Source organism: Oncorhynchus kisutch, unplaced genomic scaffold, assembly GCF_002021735.2.
Source record: "Oncorhynchus kisutch isolate 150728-3 unplaced genomic scaffold, Okis_V2 Okis06b-Okis10b_hom, whole genome shotgun sequence".
Lineage (NCBI taxonomy): Eukaryota > Metazoa > Chordata > Actinopteri > Salmoniformes > Salmonidae > Oncorhynchus > Oncorhynchus kisutch.
In genome coordinates this window covers 2,353,184-2,377,068 of record NW_022261983.1, presented here as the reverse complement: position 1 = coordinate 2,377,068, position 23,885 = coordinate 2,353,184, and the positions used below count along the sequence as shown (strand labels likewise).

Below are 23,885 nucleotides of genomic sequence, written 5' to 3'. Positions count from 1 at the left end.
TGAGTTAAAAAGGTCTGAGCTTTCTGTCTGATTTGATTGATGCTATTGTGGTCCTCTGTAGCTCACTTTGTAGAAAATGGTGCTTGCAACACCAGGAAAGTTGGTTCGATTCCCGGCACCACCCATGTATGCATGCGTGACTAAGTCGTTGTGGATGAAAGTGTCTGCTAAATGGGATATACTATTTGAAGTACGTTGTGTCAGTCTCTTAAGTGGAAACTACCAGAGGGTGTAGAGAGGTGTGGTTGGGTGGTCAGAGTGTGTTCTCTCACCTCTGCGTCCAATGTGGGGGCTAGGACCCCTGCATCCTGCCTGGGAGTGGGGCGTCCCCACGGTGAGCTGGGAGCCCCCGTTCCTCAGGGGAGCGGGGGTGGTGGTGGGGTCATGGCCAGGGCTGTAGAGATAGAGGACAAACCCACTGTCACCTGTCAGTCTACAAGCCAGGTCTCAATGCAAAGTGATGACATGCAAAAACTGCATCACAGGTCAGGGTTAGTTACTTCCTTGGCAATCATGTATAAAGTAGCCAGTTACATGAGTCAAATCATAACATGGAAAGATTAAAGACAATTACATCTCTCAAATCACAGTGTGTTTCCAACTGACACAAAACAGATGCAAAAACACTACAGGAAACACAGGAAGTTCATTCAAGGAAGGTAATTACAGTTGCACATGCATTGAGGATAACCAGAGCAGGAGTACCAAGCCTGCTTGGGATGATACCAGCATGGTAAACCAGAGGGGTGTGAGTCAAGAGTTTGGGACAATCCCAAAGCAAACATTAGACAACTACATGAAACGCCAAAGCAGACAGGTATGCATGCTTGGGGGAGGGCTGACCAACAGACAGCCACATGAACGGTCTGGACAGACAAATATTTAGGAAGGCTGGTAGGAAGGCAGACACTTGAGGGAGCAGGACCAGCCCCCTGTCTGGGAAGGGATAGGACAATAGACAAGCACCAATAACAAAGCTGCTTCCTGGATCACTAGGAGAGGCCTTTCAAAAAACAGCTAAATCATTGGCTTTGGGACATCGGTTTGATTTACAGCATACTTGATTTCATTGGGTGTGATTACAACACACAGTATCAGCCTGCATAGAACAATATGGGACAAGCAAACACAAAGGTCAATGACAGAGTGAGTAGCTGTAGGTTGATCAATCAGGATCGCCAGCAGGGCGGCGCGTAACCTTCTGGTTTCTGTTTGGCTGATTGGTGACGGGAGGGGAGGGACTCAGTTTCTGCTTCCTCCTTACCTATTCTCCTCAGCGCTGTGCTGGGTAAGAGGCAGAGGCTGCTGCCCTGTGGCCACCTGGACCTCTGGTGCCCCACCCTGACCCCCACCCCCCCCAGCCAGGCCAGGCTGGCCAGCCTCTGTACTCCCACACAGAGTTTGCTCCTGGGTCTGGGGCTCAGCCACAGGCTGGGTCTGGGTGACTCCTCCAGCCTCTGGCGGTGGTAGAGGGGGCTGGAAGGTGGGCGAAGAAGCATGATGGTGCTGTTTTCTATTTAGAGTGGCAGCTCTACGTGGGGTGGGGGTGGGGTCGCCCAGTTTGTTAGGAGCGGGGCTATACAGAGGGGAGAGGGGAGAGAGTGAGGGGTGAAGACACACCGATGACAACATCAGAGAGGTGAGAGACAGAGAGAGAGAGAGACCGAGAGGAGAGAGACAGACACAGAGACAGAGAGAGAGACCGAGAGGAGAGAGACAGACACAGAGACAGAGAGAGACAGAATGACAGAGACAGAGAGGAGAGAGACAGACACAGAGACAGAGACAGAGAGGAGAGACAGAGAGAGAGACAGAGAGGAGAGACAGAGAGAGACAGAATGACAGAGACAGACAAAGAGACAGGGACTGACAGAAAGACAGTTAAAAGAGAGACCACTCCAGAGAGAGAGAGAGAGAAGAATGAGGTATTAACCAAAGGCCTTTACTGAAGCAGAGATCACATGATTCTAGTTCAAGTGAGCTTTGAACTAGTGAACTTTGAGCTCCTTCCATTTCTTACAGCTTGACAACAGAATAGTGACAAAACACACAACCAGTAACCTAAAACCTAGGCTTTAATAGAGGTGGCATATAAGGGGTTCAACGTGTTAAACATTGTTTCCTATTTCAGAATGGTGACACAGCTTGATAAAAGTGTGATTCAATTCAAGACAAGTGAGGGTTAATCCTTATATCTCCTGAAACAATGTGTTAAATTTAAGAACAATTCTTAGGTGAATAAAAGTGTGCTTATTCATCACGTTCACCGCTGGCCTCGGTTTAAACACACATTTTATTGGTTTGTTTCTTCAATCATCTTACACATCGGTAATACTGTAGTGTTAAAACACACACAAACACATTAGAATGGACTTTCACAAACTGGGATTCTGGATTCACAAACTGTCTCCTAGGGTATAGCTTGGACTTTATTAAGAAGGCAGTGGTATTGGCTGTTCCTGCTCCCCAGCGGGCGTTTCCTTGACTGTGATGGACTCGTCAGCCACTACATAGAGGGCTGACACTGCCGCTGCCCCCCTGGACTCCTGCCTGGTCAGTGTCCGGGCATGGATGCTGAAACCTGGGCTGGGACGGGGGCTGCTACGGGGGTAGGACAGGTACCTGTCTTTGCGGGGAGTGTCCCCGTCCACCAGGCTTCCGGGGCGTCGCCTCTCGAAAGGGCCTGGGTCAGGTTCAGGGGTCATGGCCACAAACATGCCCGACACGTTAAAGTCCACGTCTGGTGAGAAGTGAAACACAGAGGTCAGCAAACAAGACAACAGGCATTTCCTGTTCTATGTCACGTGAGGAGTAACTTAGGAGTAACATAGTCACTTAGATAAAGACCTTCTGTAACACAATCCCTCCCAGGTTCAAGTAGAGGTCTCTTACCATCTGGGAAGAACCAGTCAGCGTGCTGAATGATGGGTTCTATGATGGCCACCACATGGACCGAGGTAGCAGCAGCCATCTCTGCCAGAGTCCTGAGGAAAGAGGTGGAGAGACAGAGATCAAGATCAATGAAACATCAAGCTAAATTAACTAATGTACAACACTACCAATGCTAATTGTTCACCTCAAATGAAGGGATGGATTTGTAGAAATAAGTAGACAGGGAAGCACAGCTAAGGTACACAATGGTCGCTTTTTGTAGACAGAAGGTGCTCTTTGGTAAAAGGGGTAAATGGGTCATCAAAAAGAAAGGAGGACCAAGGCACTTGAAAACAAAGATTCTAAATGTGTTATCTTTGTTTCCATTGAACATGCCATACAAATACAGGAAGTGTTATGAATTATATGAAGAGTGCCTTGGTCCTTTCTTTTTGATGCATGGGATGGATGTGTATTACTCACCCCTCAGTCTTGGACCAGAGCAGGTTGGGTCCCAGCACTATGGCGATGTTACTGGGAGTCATCTTATTCACCTCACTGTCCTGGGCCAGCTTGGCTAGGAACTTTACCAGATACCTGCAAACAAAATCCCAAATGGGGTATTTAACCATAGACCTTGTGTGCATCTCATAAATAAATCACTTTTGGGAGCATATAATTCCAATGGTGGACGGTTATGTTTCCAACATTGACACTCACCTGAAGTTGGCCTTGTGGTTCTTTGGCAAACCGTCACATGCCACCCACAAAGCCTGAAGCCTCCTGTCTGGGTCAGACACACTGTACAACACAACATTACATACCCAAATAAGATGGTACAATGTCTCACAGTCTCTATAATAAACACTTGTTGGGTTTGGGTCGTATTCATTAGGGCACACCATAGCAAAACGCTTTGCAACGGAAAACACAAAAAACGATTCATTATTTGCCAAATCCGCGTTTCGTTCCGTTTTCTGCTGTTTTGTGCCTAGTGAATACGAGCATGGTCTTGAAAAGTGTTTCACTGCAGAGTGTGAAGAGTATATTCTCCAGTGTATTTGTGGACAGTGAATCATTGCGTACAGGTGGATATGTAGTAGTCTTACTTGGAGGCTTGTGTCCACTCATCATACAGTGAGAAGGTCAAAAGGGGTTCAGGCAGCTCTCTGAGGTAGGACTTCAGAGCTCCTGGACAGAGACAACACAACCACACATATGGTTCATTATAGTACATGAACTGAATGGGGTTCAGGCAGCTCTCTGAGGTAGGACTTCAGGGCTCCTGGACAGAGACAACACAACCACACATATGGTTCATTATAGTACATGAACTGAATGGGGTTCAGGCAGCTCTCTGAGGTAGGACTTCAGGGCTCATAGACAGAGACAACACAACCACAAATATGGTTCATTATAGTACATGAACTGAATGGGGTTCAGGCAGCTCTCTGAGGTAGGACTTCAGGGCTCCTGGACAGAGACAACACAACCACAAATATGGTTCATTATAGTACATGAACTGAATGGGGTTCAGGCAGCTCTCTGAGGTAGGACTTCAGAGCTCCTGGACAGAGACAACACAACCACAAATATGGTTCATTATAGTACATGAACTGAATGGGGTTCAGGCAGCTCTCTGAGGTAGGACTTCAGAGCTCCTGGACAGAGACAACACAACCACAAATATGGTTCATTATAGTACATGAACTGAATGGGGTTCAATTGTGCTTTTGGACGTGGTGGGACTGTCCTCCTAAAATCAAATCAAAGTGTATTTGTCACGTGCGCCAAATACAACAGGTGTAGACCTTACAGTGAAATGCTTACTTACAGGCCCTAACCAACAGGTGTAGACCTTACAGTGAAATGCTTACTTACAGGCCCTAACCAACAGGTGTAGACCTTACAGTGAAATGCTTACTTACAGGCCCTAACCAACAGGTGTAGACCTTACAGTGAAATGCTTACTTACAGGCCCTAACCAACAGGTGTAGACCTTACAGTGAAATGCTTACTTACAGGCCCTAACCAACAGGTGTAGACCTTACAGTGAAATGCTTACTTACAGGCCCTAACCAACAGGTGTAGACCTTACAGTGAAATGCTTACTTACAGGCCCTAACCAACAGTAAAACATGTAAGTAAACAAGAGGAAATAATTGAACAATAGATAAGGAAATAAAAAACAACAGTAAAAAGACAGAGAATAATAACAGTAGTGAGGCTATATACAGACACTGGTTAGTCCGGCTGATTGAGGTAGCATGTACATGTAGGGATGGTTAAAGTGACTATGCATATTTGATAAACAGAGTAGCAGCAGTGTAAAGAGGGGTTGGGACACACACACACACACACACACACACACACACACACAATGCAAATAGTCCGGGTAGCCATTTGAATACCTGTTCAGGAGTCTCGTGGCTTGGGGGTAAAAGCTGTTGAGAAGGATTTTGGTCCTAGACTGGCAGTACGGTACCGCTTGCCTTGCGGTAGTAGAGAGAACAGTCTATGACTGGGGTGGGGTCTTTGACAATTTTTAGGGCCTTCCTCTGACACTGCCTGGTATAGAGATCCTGGATGGCAGGAAGCTTGGCCCCAGTGATGTACTGGGTCGTACCCTCTTTACGACTGTCTTGGTGTGCTTGGACAACTCTAGTTTGTTGGTGAAGTGGACACCAAGGAACTTGAAGCTTTCAACCTGCTCCACTACAGCCCCGTCGATGAGAATGGGGTGGTGCTCGGTCCTCCTTTTCCTGTAGTCCACAATCATCTCCTTAGTCTTGGTTACATTGAGGGATAGGTTATTATTCTTGGCACCACCTAGCCAGGTCTCTAACCTCCTTCCTATAGGCTGTCTCGTCGTTGTCGGTGATCAGGCCTACCACTGTTGTGTCGTCTGCAAACTTAATGATGGTGTTGGAGTTGTACCTGGCCACGCAGTCGTGGGTGAACAGGGAGTACAGGAGGGGACTGAGCACGCACCCCTGAGGGACTCCAGTGTTGTGGATCAGCATGGCAGATGTGTTGCTACCTACCCTCACCACCTGGGGGCAGCCCGTGAGGAAGTCCAGGATCCAGTTGCAGAGGGAGGTGTTTAGTCCCAGGATCCTTAGCTTAGTGATGAGCTTTGAGAGTACTATGGCGTTGAATCCTGAGTTGTAGTCAATGAATAGCATTCTCATGTAGGTATTCCTTTTGTCCAGGTGGGAAAGGGCAGTGTGGAGTGCAATAGAGATTGCATCATCTGTGGATCTGTTTGGGCGGTATGCAAATTGCAGTGGGTCTAGGGTTTCTGGGATAATGGTGTTGATGTGAGCAATTACCAGCCTTTCAAAGCTCTTCATGGCTATGGACTTGAGTGCCTCGGATCTGTAGTCATTTAGGCAGGTTGCCTTAGTGTTCTTGGGCACAGGGACTATGGTGGTCTGCTTGAAACATGTTGGTATTACTCAATCAGGGACATGTTGAAAATGACACCTGCCAGTTGGTCAGCACATGCCCGGAGTACACATCCTGGTAATCCGTCTGGCCCCGCAGGCTTGTGAATGTTGACCTGTTTAAAGGTCTTACTCACGTCGGCTACGGAGAGTGTGATCACACGGTTGTCCGGAACAGCTGATGCTCTCATGCATGCCTCAGTATTGCTTGCCTCGAAGCGAGAATAGAAGTGATTTCGCTCGTCTGGTAGGCTCATGTCACTGGGCAGCTAGCGGCTGTGCTTCCTGAGTGTCGGAGCCGGTGTAGTACGATTCAATCTTAGCCCGATGTTGGCGCTTTGCCTGTTTGATGGCTCGTCGGGAGGGCATAGCAGGATACATGATAATTTTCAACTCAAATATACACCACTGGACTGAATACGGTCTCAAATCCAAAGATTGCAGATTGTATTGTCTTCTACTCTGCACCCCCAAAATCAACCCCTGCATAGACTATTGAGAGTAAAGGGGAACGAAAACAACTTTAATGAGTTATGTAAGGGAAATGGGTCATACCAGCTACAGCATGGGGGTCGGAGTAAAACTCCTCTAACTGGGAGGTGGAACAGTCCAGCGCTGCCTTCAGCTTCTTTAGTTTGGAGGCCCCAGCAGCGATTCGGAACAGACCCTGAGAAGAGAGAGATACACTTTTAAAGTCTTAAAGTTTACAAATGTTTTTTTCTTCATAGAAAATTAGAACTGGTTCAACAAACTAACCACAGTTAGATACAAATATAAATGAGGAAAAATGCCAACTTGCATTGAATTGAGAAGCTCTTTGAGGGGGAAATGGATGTCTACTTTCTGTTCTAAAATTAGAGAAGGCCGTCTGGTTTGGGTATGACTGAGACAAGGAAGGAGGGAGAAAATAGATACCATCATATCACATCTAGAAATATGAGTCTTTGAGGTTGAGCGAAAGATATTTGCAACAACAGTTCTGACTGTATAAAAAGAAAGGAAAGTGTTACAGTTGAAAGCCTCCCTCCGAGGCACGAGGCTGGTTAACCAACCAAAGAACCAGACCACATCATCAGTACCAGACCGTAGGCTCTTACTCAGCATGTGTGTGAAATGGCAATTGCCTAGTCTTCTGTCTGTAACATGTTGGTCTTGATCATAAAGGAGTGGGTAGTTTGCTACACATTAGATATGGATAGGGTGACTTACCCTCAATAACTAGTAGTGAAATGAGACCTAGTGAGAAGCAATATAAAAACACTAGCCCAGGGTTACCCAACTGGCGGCCCGCGGTCCAAATGATTTGAATTGTCCTGAAAGACTGTAGAAACACCAGCAAATCAGCTCCAAGTGTTTTTCATTTTGGAAATCTGTTCCAAAGTATTCCCACACATAATGAAGAGATATACTACAATTGATCGTATACAAATGTAAGCAAGGTTTGAAATGATGTTTTAGTCCAATATTATATCTGTTTGGGCTTCTTGCGGTCAATCTGCAGTCTACAAATGATTTGTAATTCTATTCTGGCCCCCTGACCATCCACTCAAGAATAGATCTAGTTGATCCCTGCGCTAGTCCATTCTTTTCCTCATCATTGTCATGGTGATGGTTACCTCCTCCTTCATGCCAGTCTCCAGCAGCATCATGACACAGGCCTCTAAGGGCAGGGCGATCTCACGGTTACTCCTCTTCAGGTGCTCTTCCAGAGCCGTGCCGTACGCAGGCTTCTCCATCCATGAGTCTGTACACAGGGCACAACATGGCCGCCAGCGTAGGTCAGTTTCATTATCATGAACCGTATGTGAGGAAACAAAGATTCTGTTCTGACTGCTAGGTTATTCCTGTCATTTTAGAGCACGACTAACAGATGAACCGATTGCTCACTAATAACCAACTGCATCTTAGCACATGTCATTAATTGATCTGTTCCAGAGTGAGACCAGGGCCTCTATTCAAAAAGCGCTCAGAGTAGGACTGCTGATCTAGGATCAGTTTAGCCTTTCAGTTCATAATGAATCAGCTTTATACAGACAGGGGGATACCGGCCCAGATGTGACTGTAGATGTTAAGACAATAGAGCCATTTTCACTCAAATCTAATTTAACCTGATTCAATCTAATTCCTATTTCATTAAGTCAGAGAAAAACTGCTCATTAGCACCTCTTTGTTTTACTGCTAAGGAAATGAAGAGCCAAGACTTAACAAACCGACGCCAGTAAAGTCACTTAAGATTTTATATTTTTATATCAAACCTTTATCAGACTCGGTATCCTACTTAACATGACATGAACAGTTGGCTGTGCTTTGTGAATAGTGGCTTTGAAATGAAAGAGACTACTGGTTAGAGGTAAAACATATCTGACCAAGGTGATGCAGTCAGAACATTCATTGCATGAAGTGAGAAAGCATTTTGAATCAACATTCAGCTGAATTTATTCTTTCAGGGGAAAAACATTAATGTTTTGTATTTTATCAAAAAAAATTGTTAACAGGTTTTGATTCATTAAGGTTTCCTTTACCGTTCTGTGCCTGTATGGTCGGCAGGACTCCTTCCAGAGCAGCCAGAGACCTCCTGTGGTAGTCAGCCTGGGCCTCTACCAACTGATACACGTTCACATGGCATCACACACATTCACATGGCATCACACATGTTCACATGGCATCACACACATTCACATGGCATCACACACGTTCACATGGCATCACACACATTCACATGGCATCACACACATTCACATGGCATCACACACATTCACATGGCATCACACACATTCACATGGCATCACATACATTCACATGGCATCACACACATTCACATGGCATCACACACATTCACATGGCATCACACACATTCACATGGCATCACACACGTTCACATGACATCACACACATTCACATGACATCACACACATTCACATGGCATCACACACATTCACATGGCATCACACACATTCACATGGCATCACACACATTCACATGGCATCACACACATTCACATGACATCACACACATTCACATGGCATCACACACATTCACATGGCATCACACACATTCACATGGCATCACACACATTCACATGGCATCACACACATTTATATTGTATCACATTCAATTTATTCCAAATGCCACACATTAAATTCCCTGGGGGTCAAGAAAGTTATTCAATCCAATACTACCCTACTGTAAATTAACATTTCAAATGATGAGCTAATGTGGGTAAAATGTGATCTGAAGGAAATGATGATGTTATGATATAGTCAGGATGAAGGATACTCACAATAACATAGTATCGGGCGTAGTCGCCCTCCTTGGAGGAGAAGTTATACATGTCAGCAGACAGCTGGTCCTGAGGAAGGAAGACGTGAACATCAGCATCTTGTCCCTCTAAATGTGGTGTAGACCCACTTCTGATTGGGTCAGAAGTGGGTCTACATGACAAACCCCTGTCACAATAACCTTCTGTTCAAACCCGTCACAATAACCTTCTGTTCATACCCCTGTCACAATAACCTTCTGTTCAAACCCCTGTCACAATAACCTTCTGTTCATACCTGTCACAATAACCTTCTGTTCATACCTTTCACAATAACCTTCTGTTCATACCTGTCACAATAACCTTCTGTTCATACATGTCACAATAACCTTCTGTTCATACCCGTCACAATAACCTTCTGGTCATACCCCTGTCACAATAACCTTCTGTTCATACCTTTCACAATAACCTTCTGTTCATACCTGTCACAATAACCTTTTGTTCATACCCCCGTCACAATAACCTTCTGTTCAAACCCCCGTCACAATAACCTTCTGTTCATACCCCCGTCACAATAACCTTCTGTTCATACCCGTCACAATAACCTTCTGTTCATACCCCCGTCACAATAACCTTCTGTTCAAACCCCCGTCACAATAACCTTCTGTTCATACCTGTCACAATAACCTTCTGTTCATACCCCTGTCACAATAACCTTCTGTTCAAACCTGTCACAATAACCTTCTGTTCATACCCCTGTCACAATAACCTTCTGTTCATACATGTCACAATAACCTTCTGTTCATACCCGTCACAATAACCTTCTGTTCAAACCCGTCACAATAACCTTCTGTTCATACCCCTGTCACAATAACCTTCTGTTCATACCTGTCACAATAACCTTCTGTTCATACCTGTCACAATAACCTTCTGTTCATACCCCTGTCACAATAACCTTCTGTTCATACCCCTGTCACAATAACCTTCTGTTCATACCTGTCACAATAACCTTCTGTTCATACCCCTGTCACAATAACCTTCTGTTCATACCTGTCACAATAACCTTCTGTTCATACCTGTCACAATAACCTTCTGTTCAAACCCGTCACAATAACCTTCTGTTCATACCTGTCACAATAACCTTCTGTTCATACCTGTCACAATAACCTTCTGTTCATACCCCTGTCACAATAACCTTCTGTTCATACCCCTGTCACAATAACCTTCTGTTCATACCTGTCACAATAACCTTCTGTTCATACCTGTCACAATAACCTTCTGTTCATACCTGTCACAATAACCTTCTGTTCATACCTGTCACAATAACCTTCTGTTCAAACCCGTCACAATAACCTTCTGTTCATACCTGTCACAATAACCTTCTGTTCATAACCCTGTCACAATAACCTTCTATTCATACCCCTGTCACAATAACCTTCTGTTCATACCCCTGTCACAATAACCTTCTGTTCATACCCGTGTCACAATAACCTTCTGTTCAAACCCCTGTCACAATAACCTTCTGTTCATACCTGTCACAATAACCTTCTGTTCAAACCCGTGACAATAACCTTCTGTTCATACCCGTGTCACAATAACCTTCTGTTCATACCCCTGTCACAATAACCTTCTGTTCATACCCGTCACAATAACCTTCTGTTCAAACCTGTCACAATAACCTTCTGTTCATACCCCTGTCACAATAACCTTCTGTTCATACCTGTCACAATAACTTTCTGTTCATACCTGTCACAATAACCTTCTGTTCATACCCCTGTCACAATAACCTTCTGTTCATACCTGTCACAATAACCTTCTGTTCATACCTGTCACAATAACCTTCTGTTCATACCCCTGTCACAATAACCCTCTGTTCATACCCCTGTCACAATAACCTTCTGTTCATACCCCCGTCACAATAACCCCCTGTTCATACCCCTGTCACAATAACCCCCTGTTCATACCCGTCACAATAACCTTCTGTTCATACCCCCGTCACAATAACCCCCTGTTCATACCCCTGTCACAATAACCCCCTGTTCATACCCCTGTCACAATAACCCCCTGTTCATACCCCCGTCACAATAACCCCCTGTTCATACCCCTGTCACAATAACCCCCTGTTCATACCCCTGTCACAATAACCCTCTGTTCATACCCCTGTCACAATAACCCCCTGTTCATACCCCTGTCACAATAACCCTCTGTTCATACCCCTGTCACAATAACCCTCTGTTCATACCTGTCACAATAACCCTCTGTTCATACCTGTCACAATAACCTTCTGTTCATACCCCTGTCACAATAACCCCCTGTTCATACCCCCGTCACAATAACCCCCTGTTCATACCCCTGTCACAATAACCCCCTGTTCATACCCCTGTCACAATAACCCTCTGTTCATACCCCTGTCACAATAACCCCCTGTTCATACCCCTGTCACAATAACCCTCTGTTCATACCCCTGTCACAATAACCCTCTGTTCATACCTGTCACAATAACCCTCTGTTCATACCTGTCACAATAACCCCCTGTTCATACCTGTCATAATAACCCTCTGTTCAGCCAGGTCATCAGATGTGATCCTGTCATGATTAAGAAGCCTTAGCTGGAATATGCCGCCATCTTTTCAACTTTACCTCCAGTCATTAGAGCAGGAAGGTATTCCCAATGCCCCAAGGTCATCTAGGAATACTGGGAATATCAGGAGTGTGTGCTCTCATGCTGCCCTGTATTGTCCCTAGACTTTCCTTTATACTGAGTTTTTTCATAGTGCTGGAAACCTGCAAAATTCCCTGGAAACCTACTTCTACCACTTTGCCCTCCCATTACATCCTCTACTGTATGTGTACCACTTTGCCCTCCCATTACATCCTCTACTGTATGTGTACCACTTTGCCCTCCCATTACATCCTCTACTGTATGTGTACCACTTTGCCCTCCCATTACATCCTCTACTGTATGTGTACCACTTTGCCCTCCCATTACATCCTCTACTGTATGTGTACCACTTTGCCCTCCCATTACATCCTCTACTGTATGTGTACCACTTTGCCCTCCCATTACATCCTCTACTGTATGTGCATCACTTTGCCCTCCCATTACATCCTCTACTGTATGTGTACCACTTTGCCCTCCCATTACATCCTCTACTGTATGTGTACCACTTTGCCCTCCCATTACATCCTCTCCCTTAAATGATAAATGATATCAGTTCAATACACTATGAAAGTAAATACATGTTGACATGATTTCAGTGGAGACACTTGATATGGTGAATCAATCTGTAAAAAACAGCTGTTCTGTTTTTATCCCAAATCAATCTATAAAACAACAGCGTTTCTCCAGAGTCTTGTTACTACAGTATGCATGTTGCTAGCGATGAATACTACCTACAGTACCTTACACATCTCCACTTTGTTCAGGGCCTCGTCCATCTCGTCTTTGAGAGTCTCAACCTTGGCGGCCGTGGCCTGGTAGTTGGTGGAAAAGTGAATAGACTTGCTTGCCTGCAACCACCTGGAACAAAAATAAAATATAATGGAGATGTGGAACTTTGTCTCATCTATGTGTGAACATAGATCTTTACTTGAGAAATGCACATACAACTTTTGCAAAATAAAAACATGTATTTTTTAATTTTTGGGTTTCTAGTCCAGTAGCTGGCTCTGGGTTTCTAGTCCAGTAGCTGGCTCTGGGTTTCTAGTCCAGTAGCTGGCTCTGGGTTTCTAGTCCAGTAGCTGGCTCTGGGTTTCTAGTCCAGTAGCTGGCACTGGGTTTCTAGTCCAGTAGCTGGCTCTGGGTTTCTAGTCCAGTAGCTGGCTCTGGGTTTCTAGTCCAGTAGCTGGCTCTGGGTTTCTAGTCCAGTAGCTGGCTCTGGGGTTCTAGTCCAGTAGCTGGCTCTGGGTTTCTAGTCCAGTAGCTGGCTCTGGGTTTCTAGTCCAGTAGCTGGCTCTGGGTTTCTAGTCCAGTAGCTGGCTCTGGGTTTCTAGTCCAGTAGCTGGCTCTGGGTTTCTAGTCCAGTAGCTGGCTCTGGGTTTCTAGTCCAGTAGCTGGCTCTGGGTTTCTAGTCCAGTAGCTGGCTCTGGGTTTCTAGTCCAGTAGCTGGCTCTGGGTTTCTAGTCCAGTAGCTGGCTCTGGGTTTCTAGTCCAGTAGCTGGCTCTGGGTTTCTAGTCCAGTAGCTGGCTCTGGGTTTCTAGTCCAGTAGCTGGCTCTGGGTTTCTAGTCCAGTAGCTGGCTCTGGGTTTCTAGTCCAGTAGCTGGCTCTGGGTTTCTAGTCCAGTAGCTGGCTCTGGGTTTCTAGTCCAGTAGCTGGCTCTGGGTTTCTAGTCCAGTAGCTGGCTCTGGGTTTCTAGTCCAGTAGCTGGCACTGGGGTTCTAGTCCAGTAGCTGGCTCTGGGGTTCTAGTCCAGTAGCTGGCTCTGGGTTTCTAGTCCAGTAGCTGGCTCTGGGTTTCTAGTCCAGTAGCTGGCTCTGGGTTTCTAGTCCAGTAGCTGGCTCTGGGGTTCTAGTCCAGTAGCTGGCTCTGGGTTTCTAGTCCAGTAGCTGGCTCTGGGTTTCTAGTCCAGTAGCTGGCTCTGGGTTTCTAGTCCAGTAGCTGGCACTGGGGTTCTAGTCCAGTAGCTGGCTCTGGGTTTCTAGTCCAGTAGCTGGCTCTGGGGTTCTAGTCCAGTAGCTGGCTCTGGGGTTCTAGTCCAGTGACTGGCTCTGGGGTTCTAGTCCAGTAGCTGGCTCTGGGTTTCTAGTCCAGTAGCTGGCTCTGGGTTTCTAGTCCAGTAGCTGGCTCTGGGGTTCTAGTCCAGTAGCTGGCTCTGGGGTTCTAGTCCAGTAGCTGGCTCTGGGGTTCTAGTCCAGTAGCTGGCTCTGGGTTTTTTAAATATATTTTTTTATACCTTTATTTAACTAGGCAAGTCAGTTAAGAACAAATTCTTATTTTCAATGACGGCCTAGGAACAGTGGGTTAACTGCCTGTTCAAGGGCAGAACGACAGATTTTGTACCTTGTCAGCTCGGGGATTTGAACTTGCAACCTTTCGGTTACTAGTCCAATGCTCTAACCACTAGGCTACACTGCCGCCCCGGTTCTAGTCCAGTAGCTGGCTCTGGGGTTCTAGTCCAGTAGCTGGCTCTGGGGTTCTAGTCCAGTAGCTAGCTCTGGGGTTCTAGTCCAGTAGCTAGCTCTGGGGTTCTAGTCCAGTAGCTGGCTCTGGGGTTCTAGTCCAGTAGCTGGCTCTGGGGTTCTAGTCCAGTAGCTGGCTCTGGGGTTCTAGTCCAGTAGCTGGCTCTGGGGTTCTAGTCCAGTAGCTGGCTCTGGGGTTCTAGTCCAGTAGCTGGCTCTGGGGTTCTAGTCCAGTAGCTGGCTCTGGGGTTCTAGTCCAGTAGCTGGCTCTGGGGTTCTAGTCCAGTAGCTGGCTCTGGGGTTCTAGTCCAGTAGCTGGCTCTGGGGTTCTAGTCCAGTAGCTGGCTCTGGGGTTCTAGTCCAGTAGCTGGCTCTGGGGTTCTAGTCCAGTAGCTGGCTCTGGGGTTCTAGTCCAGTGACTGGCTCTGGGGTTCTAGTCCAGTAACTGGCTCTGGGGATCTAGTCCAGTAGCTGGCTCTGGGGTTCTAGTCCAGTAGCTGGCTCTGGGGTTCTAATACAGTACCTGGCTCTGGGGTTCTAGACTAGTAACTGGCTCTGGGGTTCTAGTAGAGTACCTGGCTCTGGCTGAGTCATAGTCTAGGACTAGCTTAGCCAGCTGTTTCCTCTGTCTCAGGATGTTGGGAATGTCCACCTGGGTAGGTATAGGAGAGATCATAAATGGTGTCATTATCATTAGTATGCTCAGTGTTATCAATGCCAGGGTAAGATATGGAGAGCGTTGGTGGTCACCTCTGCTAGCTGGTTGAGAGGTTCCAGGATGTCTCTCTCTAGCTGCACCTCGTGTTGCATCAGCTCAGACGCTAGTCTGCTCTCTGCCTCCCCACACACATCCATCATCTTACTGCCACACACACACACACACACACACACACACACACACACACACACACACACACACACACACACACACACACACACACACACACACACACACACACACACACACACACACACACAGATTAACAGAGAGAAAGAGAGAGACCGTTATCACCGTGAAGCTGAGAGTAATATGTATTGTAGGAATACCACAAACACATTTGGGGCCTTTTAAACAACCATATCCATCCCTGTATAACTAACTCTCACTAGTTTAGTCCTGGGATCTCATCATGTTCTGTGCTTATGGACTAACTTCCCTAACTGAATCTTTCTGAATCTGCATGTTGAACATGTAGAAACCATGTTCAAACCATAGATATCATTGTCTGGTTTGCCAAACACAGATGTAGCCTGGTCTTGGACTAAGAAGCATGGAGAATCTCCATTGTACCTGGGAAACCAGCCCCATACATGTCTGCTGTCATTGCTCCACACTCACCCAATCAGTGACTCCTCCCCCAGCTGGCTTCCTCCATCCTGCATGGCCTGGGACAGCGCTGTCAGAGGGAGCTTTTTCTGTGGCAGGAAATACAAGGCATCATGGGATTTGTAGTTATATTGCTCAACACAAGACATGTTACTGTATCATCATTCATCTCGGACACCCAGAACTAAAATGTTGTATTATGCGTCAGATGCTCTAAGTTCTGGGGGGAGACGTGTTAGAAAATGTACTAATGAGACTAGCGAAGTGTCCACCCCTCGAAACACAAACTCTCAGCCAGTTCTGGGCAAGTCTATTTGGAATTATAAAGGTCCATGTATCGAACACGAGATAAGGAGACAATTCTGCAGTGAAAGTAATGACAGTAATGCCAGTCATATCAGTAATGTTGCATCACTGGGGCGGGTCTGGCTAACAGAGGATTGGAAAGATAGTGGAGTATTTGGAGAGGCCTACTCCACATGTCTGTCCTCTATTTACTGAGACATGCTGTGCAGTGATTGCAGAGGAGAGAGAACGTTGAGATGACGGCTAACTTGGGGAACTTCTCTAGCGCTCAAACCCTACCATGAAATAACTCAAAATTACATTAATTGCACATCTTTCATTGACATTAGTATATGGTTCATGTGGATGTCTGAGTTCGAGGTAAGAGCTGTTCACAACACTTCTCCCTGAGAAGGAGGAGAGGTAAAGAAGGAAAGATAGAAGAGGAGAGGGTGAGAAGGAGAGGTAGAGAAGGAGAGGTAGAGAAGGAGAGATACAAGAGGAGAGGTAAGAAGGAAAGATAGAAGAGGAGAGGGTGAGAAGGAGAGGTAGAGAAGGAGAGGTAGAGAAGGAGAGATACAAGAGGAGAGGGTGAGAACGAGAGGGTGAGAAGGAGAGGTAGAGATGGAGAGATACAAGAGGAGAGGGTGAGAAGGAGAGAGTGAGAAGGAGAGATACAAGAGGAGAGGTAAAGAAGGAAAGATAGAAGAGGAGAGGGTGAGAAGGAGAGGGTGAGAAGGAGAGGTAGATAAGGAGAGGTAGAGAAGGAGAGGTAGAGAAGGAGAGGTAGAGAAGGAGAGATACAAGAGGAGAGGGTGAGAAGGAGAGGTAGAGAAGGAGAGGTAGAGAAGGAGAGATACAAGAGGAGAGGGTGAGAACGAGAGGGTGAGAAGGAGAGGTAGAGAAGGAGAGGTAGAGAAGGAGAGATACAAGAGGAGAGGGTGAGAAGGAGAGGTAGAGAAGGAGAGGTAGAGAAGGAGAGATACAAGAGGAGAGGGTGAGAAGGAGAGAGTGAGAAGGAGAGATACAAGAGGAGAGGTAAAGAAGGAAAGATAGAAGAGGAGAGGGTGAGAAGGAGAGGTAGAGAAGGAGAGATACAAGAGGAGAGGGTGAGAAGGAGAGGTAGAGAAGGAGAGATACAAGAGGAGAGGGTGAGAAGGAGAGGTAGAGAAGGAGAGATACAAGAGGAGAGGGTGAGAAGGAGAGGTAGAGAAGGAGAGATACAAGAGCAGAGGTAAAGAAGGAAAGATAGAAGAGGAGAGGGTGAGAAGGAGAGGTAGAGAAGGAGAGGTAGAGAAGGAGAGATACAAGAGGAGAGGGTGAGAACGCGAGGGTGAGAAGGAGAGGTAGAGAAGGAGAGGTAGAGAAGGAGAGATACAAGAGGAGAGGGTGAGAAGGAGAGAGTGAGAAGGAGAGATACAAGAGGAGAGGTAAAGAAGGAAAGATAGAAGAGGAGAGGGTGAGAAGGAGAGGGTGAGAAGGAGAGGTAGAGAAGGAGAGGTAGAGAAGGAGAGGTAGAGAAGGAGAGATACAAGAGGAGAGGGTGAGAAGGAGAGGTAGAGAAGGAGAGGTAGAGAAGGAGAGATACAAGAGGAGAGGGTGAGAAGGAGAGGTAGAGAAGGAGAGGTAGAGAAGGAGAGATACATGAGGAGAGGGTGAGAAGGAGAGAGTGAGAAGGAGAGATACAAGAGGAGAGGTAAAGAAGGAAGATAGAAGAGGAGAGGGTGAGAAGGAGAGGTAGAGAAGGAGAGATACAAGAGGAGAGGGTGAGAAGGAGAGAATGAGAAGGAGAGATACAAGAGGAAAGGTAAAGAAGGAAAGATAGAAGAGGAGAGGGTGAGAAGGAGAGGTAGAGAAGGAGAGATACAAGAGGAGAGGGTGAGAAGGAGAGGTAGAGAAGGAGAGGTAGAGAAGGAGAGATACAAGAGGAGAGGGTGAGAAGGAGAGAGTGAGAAGGAGAGATACAAGAGGAGAGGTAAAGAAGGAAAGATAGAAGAGGAGAGGGTGAGAAGGAGAGGTAGAGAAGGAGAGATACAAGAGGAGAGGGTGAGAAGGAGAGAGTGAGAAGGAGAGATACAAGAGGAGAGGTAAAGAAGGAAATATAGAAGATGAGAGGGTGAGAAGGAGAGGTAGAGAAGGAGAGATACAAGAGGAGAGGTAAAGAAGGAAAGATAGAAGAGGAGAGGGTGAGAAGGAGAGGGTGAGAAGGAGAGGTAGAGAAGGAGAGATACAAGAGGAGAGGGTGAGAAGGAGAGGTAGAGAAGGAGAGGTAGAGAAGGAGAGATACAAGAGGAGAGGGTGAGAACGAGAGGGTGAGAAGGAGAGGTAGAGAAGGAGAGATACAAGAGGAGAGGGTGAGAAGGAGAGGTAGAGAAGGAAAGATAGAAGAGGGGAGGGTGAGAAGGAGAGGTAGAGAAGGAGAGATCTAAGAGGAGAGGGTGAGAAGGAGAGGTAGAGAAGGAGAGAGAAGAGGAGGGGGGAGAAGGTGAGGTAGAGAAGGAGAGAGAAGAGAGAGGGGTGAGAAGGAGAGAGAAGAGGAGGGTGAGAAGAAGAGGAAGAGAAGGAAAGATAGAAGAGGAGAGGGTGAGAAGGAGAGGTAGAGAAGGAGAGATACAAGAGGAGAGGGTGAGAAGGAGAGGTAGAGAAGGAGAGATACAAGAGGAGAGGGTGAGAAGGAGAGGTAGAGAAGGAGAGATACAAGAGGAGAGGGTGAGAAGGAGAGGTAGAGAAGGAGAGATACAAGAGGAGAGGGTGAGAAGGAGAGAGAAGAGGAGGGTGAGAAGGAGAGGTAGAGAAGGAGAGGTAGAGAAGGAGAGATACAAGAGGAGAGGTAAAGAAGGAAGATAGAAGAGGAGAGGGTGAGAAGGAGAGGTAGAGAAGGAGAGATACAAGAGGAGAAGGTGAGAAGGAGAGAGAAGAGGAGGGTGAGAAGGAGAGGTAGAGAAGGAGAGGTAGAGAAGGAGAGATACAAGAGGAGAGGTAAAGAAGGAAAGATAGAAGAGGAGAGGGTGAGAAGGAGAGGTAGAGAAGGAGAGATACAAGAGGAGAGGTGAGAAGGAGAGAGAAGAGGAGGGTGAGAAGGAGAGGTAAGAGAAGGAGAGATACAAGAGGAGAGGTAAAGAAGGGAAAGATAGAAGAGGAGAGGGTGAGAAGGAGAGGTAGAGAAGGAGAGGTAGAGAAGGAGAGATACAAGAGGAGAGGTAAAGAAGGAAAGATAGAAGAGGAGAGGGTGAGAAGGAGAGGTAGAGAAGGAGAGGTAGAGAAGGAGAGGTAGAGAAGGAGAGGGTGAGAAGGAGAGGGTGAGAAGGAGAGGTAGAGAAGGAGAGGTAGAGAAGGAGAGATACAAGAGGAGGGTAAGAAGGAAAGATAGAAGAGGAGAGGGTGAGAAGGAGAGGTAGAGAAGGAGAGGTAGAGGAGAGATACAAGAGGAGAGGGTGAGAAGGAGAGGTAGAGAAGGAGAGGTAGAGAAGGAGAGATACAAGAGGGGAGGGTGAGAAGGAGAGGTAGAGAAGGACAGATAGAAGAGGAGGGTGAGAAGGAGAAGTAGAGAAGGAGAGGTAGAGAAGGAGAGGGTGAGAAGGAGAGGTAGAGAAGGAGAGGGTGAGAAGAGAGGTAGGAAGGAGAGATACAAGAGGAGAGGGTGAGAAAGGAGAGATACAAGAGGAGAGGGTGAGAAGGAGAGGTAGAGAAGGAGAGATACAAGAGGAGAGGGTGAGAAGGAGAGGTAGAGAAGGAGAGATACAAGAGGAGAGGGTGAGAAGGAGAGGTAGAGAAGGAGAGGTAGAGAAGGAGAGATACAAGAGGAGAGGGGTGAGAAGGAGAGAGTGAGAAGGAGAGATACAAGAGGAGAGGTAAAGAAGGAAAGATAGAAGAGGAGAGGGTGAGAAGGAGAGGTAGAGAAGGAGAGATACAAGAGGAGAGGGTGAGAAGGAGAGGTAGAGAAGGAGAGGTAGAGAAGGAGAGATACAAGAGGAGAGGGTGAGAAGGAGAGGTAGAGAAGGAGAGATACAAGAGGAGAGGGTGAGAAGGAGAGAGTGAGAAGGAGAGAGAAGATGGGAGGGTGAGAAGGAGAGGTAGAGAAGGACAGATAGAAGAGGGGAGGGTGAGAAGGAGAGGTAGAGAAGAGGAGAATAGAGGAGGAGAGGGTGAGAAGGAGAGAGTGAGAAGGAGAGATACAAGAGGAGAGGTAAAGAAGGAAAGATAGAAGAGGAGAGGGTGAGAAGAGAGGTAGAGAAGGAGAGATACAAAGGAGAGGGTGAGAAGGAGAGGTAGAGAAGGAGAGATACAAGAGGAGAGGGTGAGAAGGAGAGGTAGAGAAGGAGAGATACAAGAGGAGAGGGTGAGAAGGAGAGGTAGAGAAGGAGAGATACAAGAGGAGAGGGTGAGAAGGAGAGGTAGAGAAGGAGAGGTAGAGAAGGAGAGAATACAAGAGGAGAGGGTGAGAAGGAGAGAGTGAGAAGGAGAGACAAGAGGAGAGGTAAAGAAGGAAAGATAGAAGAGGAGAGGGTGAGAAGGAGAGGTAGAGAAGGAGAGATACAAGAGGAGAGGGTGAGAAGGAGAGGTAGAGAAGGAGAGGTAGAGAAGGAGAGATACAAGAGGAGAGGGTGAGAAGGAGAGGTAGAGAAGGAGAGATACAAGAGGAGAGGGTGAGAAGGAGAGAGTGAGAAGGAGAGAGAAGATGGGAGGGTGAGAAGGAGAGGTAGAGAAGGACAGATAGAAGAGGGGAGGGTGAGAAGGAGAGGTAGAGAATGAGAGATAGAAGAGGAGAGGGTGAGAAGGAGAGAGTGAGAAGGAGAGATACAACAGGAGAGGTAAAGAAGGAAAGATAGAAGAGGAGAGGGTGAGAGGAGAGGTAGAGAAGGAGAGATACAAGAGAGAGGGTGAGAAGGAGAGGTAGAGAAGGAGAAGATACAAGAGGAGAGGGTGGAGCAAGGAGAGGTAGAGAAGGAGAGATACAAGAGCAGAGGTAAAGAAGAAGATAGAAGAGGAGGAGGGTGAGAGGAGAGGTAGAGAAGGAGAGGTAGAGAAGGAGAGATACAAGAGGAGAGGGTGAGAACGCGAGGGTGAGAAGGAGAGGTAGAGAAGGAGAGGTAGAGAAGGAGAGATACAAGAGGAGAGGTAAAGAAGGAAAGATAGAAGAGGAGAGGGTGAGAAGGAGAGGGTGAGAAGGAGAGAGTGAGAAGGAGAGATACAAGAGGAGAGGTAAGAAGGAAAGATAGAAGAGGAGAGGGTGAGAAGGAGAGTGAGAAGGAGAGGTAGAGAAGGAGAGGTAGAGAAGGAGAGGTAGAGAAGGAGAGTACAAGAGGAGAGGGGTGAGAAGGAGAGGTAGAGAAGGAGAGGTAGAGAGGAGAGATACAAGAGGAGAGGGTGAGAACGAGAGGGTGAGAAGGAGAGGTAGAGAAGGAGAGGTAGAGAAGGAGAGATACAAGAGGAGAGGGTGAGAAGGAGAGGTAGAGAAGGAGAGATACAAGAGGAGAGGGTGAGAAGGAGAGAGTGAGAAGGAGAGATACAAGAGGAGAGGTAAAGAAGGAATGATAGAAGAGGAGAGGGTGAGAAGGAGAGGTAGAGAAGGAGAGGTAGAAAAGGAGAGATACAAGAGGAGAGGGTGAGAAGGAGAGAGTGAGAAGGAGAGATACAAGAGGAGAGGTAAAGAAGGAAAGATAGAAGAGGAGAGGGTGAGAAGGAGAGGTAGAGAAGGAGAGATACAAGAGGAGAGGTAAAGAAGGAAAGATAGAAGAGGAGAGGGTGAGAAGGAGAGAGTGAGAAGGAGAGATACAAGAGGAGAGGTAAAGGAAAGATAGAAGAGGAGAGGGTGAGAAGGAGAGGTAGAGAAGGAGAGATACAAGAGGAGAGGGTGAGAAGAGAGGTAGAGAAGGAGAGGTAGAGAAGGAGAGATACAAGAGGAGAGGGTGAGAAGGAGAGAGTGAGAAGGAGAGATACAAGAGGAGAGGTAAAGAAGGAAGATAGAGGAGGAGAGGGTGAGAAGGAGAGGTAGAGAAGGAGAGATACAAGAGGGAGGGTGAGAAGGAGAGGTAGAGAAGGAGAGGTAGAGAAGGAGAGATACAAGAGGAGAGGGTGAGAAGGAGAGGAGAAGGAGAGATACAAGAGGAGAGGTATAGAAAGGAAAGATAGAAGAGGAGAGGGTGAGAAGGAGAGGTAGAGAAGGAGAGATACAAGAGGAGAGGGTGAGAAGGAGAGAGTGAGAAGGAGAGATACAAGAGGAGAGGTAAGAAGGAAAGATAGAAGAGGAGAGGGTGAGAAGGAGAGGTAGAGAAGGAGAGATACAAGAGGAGAGGGTGAGAAGGAGAGGTGAGAAGGAGAGATACAAGAGGAGAGGTAAAGAAGAAAGATAGAAGATGAGAGGTGAGAAGGAGAGGTAGAGAAGGAGAGATACAAGAGGAGAGGTAAAGAAGGAAAGATAGAAGAGGAGAGGGTGAGAAGGAGAGGGTGAGAAGGAGAGGTAGAGAAGGAGAGATACAAGAGGAGAGGGTGAGAAGGAGAGGTAGAGAAGGAGAGGTAGAGAAGGAGAGATACAAGAGGAGAGGGTGAGAACGAAGAGGGTGAGAAGGAGAGGTAGAGAAGGAGAGATACAAGAGGAGAGGGTGAGAAGGAGAGGTAGAGAAGGAAAGATAGAAAGGGGAGGGTGAGAAGGAGAGGTAGAGAGAAGGAGAGATCTAAGAGGAGAGGGTGAGAAGGAGAGGTAGAGAAGGAGAGAGAAGAGGAGGGGGAGAAGGTGAGGTAGAGAAGGAGGGAGAGAAGAGGAGAGGGTGAGAAGGAGAAGAAAGAGGAGGGTGAGAAGAAGAGGAAGAGAAGGAAAGAAGAAGAGGAGAGGGTGAGAAGGAGAGGTAGAGAAGGAGAGATACAAGAGGAGAGGGTGAGAAGGAGAGGTAGAGAAGGAGAGATACAAGAGGAGAGGGTGAGAAGGAGAGGTAGAGAGGAGAGAGAAGAGGGAGGGGTGAGAAGGAGAGAGAAGAGGAGGGTGAGAAGAAGAGGAAGAGAAGGAAAGATAGAAGAGGAGAGGGTGAGAAGGAGAGGTAGATAAGGAGAGATACAAGAGGAGAGGGTGAGAAGGAGAGGTAGATAAGGGAGAGGTACAAGAGGAGAGGGTGAGAAGGAGAGGAGAGAAGGAGAGATACAAAAGGAGAGGTAAAGAAGAAGATAGAAGAGGAAGAGGGTGAGAAGGAGAGGTAGAGAAGGAGAGATACAAGAGGAGAAGGGAGAAGGAGAGAGAAGGAGGGGGTGAGAAGGAGAGGTAGAGAAGGAGAGAGAGAAGGAGAGATACAAGAGGAGAAGTAAAGAAGGAAGATAGAGAGGAGAGGGTGAGAAGGAGAGGTAGAGAAGGAGAGATACAAGAGAGAGAGGGTAGAAGGAGAGGAGGGAGGAGGGTGAGAAGGAGAGGTTAGAGAAGGAGAGATACAAGAGGAGAGGTAAAGAAGGAAAGATAGAAGAGGAGAGGTGTGAAGGAGAGGTAGAGAAGGAGAGGTAGAGAGGAGAGATACAAGAGGAGAGGTAAAGAAGGAAGAAGAAGAGAGGGGTGAGAAGGAGAGGTAGAGAAGGAGAGGTAGAGAAGGAGAGGTAGA

General features: G+C 46.9%; 1 protein-coding gene across 6 annotated transcripts in view; it reads right to left on the bottom strand.

Moving 5' to 3' along the window:
• The window catches only part of arhgap17b (Rho GTPase activating protein 17b), a 64,635-nt gene that overhangs the window by 5,331 nt on the left and 35,419 nt on the right, over positions 1-23,885 (bottom strand). For 3 of the 6 annotated variants that reach the window (XM_031813833.1, XM_031813834.1, XM_031813832.1), the window contains exons 4-18: positions 16,033-16,109; positions 15,444-15,555; positions 15,269-15,345; positions 12,976-13,093; positions 9,598-9,666; positions 8,840-8,921; positions 7,934-8,061; positions 6,873-6,984; positions 3,981-4,062; positions 3,592-3,672; positions 3,355-3,468; positions 2,893-2,984; positions 2,623-2,740; positions 1,265-1,576; positions 273-394 (exon numbers count right to left, since the gene is read on the bottom strand). In XM_031813833.1, coding sequence (XP_031669693.1) covers positions 273-394; positions 1,265-1,576; positions 2,623-2,740; positions 2,893-2,984; positions 3,355-3,468; positions 3,592-3,672; positions 3,981-4,062; positions 6,873-6,984; positions 7,934-8,061; positions 8,840-8,921; positions 9,598-9,666; positions 12,976-13,093; positions 15,269-15,345; positions 15,444-15,555; positions 16,033-16,109 — 1,696 coding nt within the window. The remainder of the gene's footprint in view (positions 1-272; positions 395-1,264; positions 1,577-2,622; positions 2,741-2,892; positions 2,985-3,354; positions 3,469-3,591; positions 3,673-3,980; positions 4,063-6,872; positions 6,985-7,933; positions 8,062-8,839; positions 8,922-9,597; positions 9,667-12,975; positions 13,094-15,268; positions 15,346-15,443; positions 15,556-16,032; positions 16,110-23,885) is intronic. The other 3 variants (XM_031813836.1, XM_031813837.1, XM_031813835.1) reach the window with 1 other exon arrangement.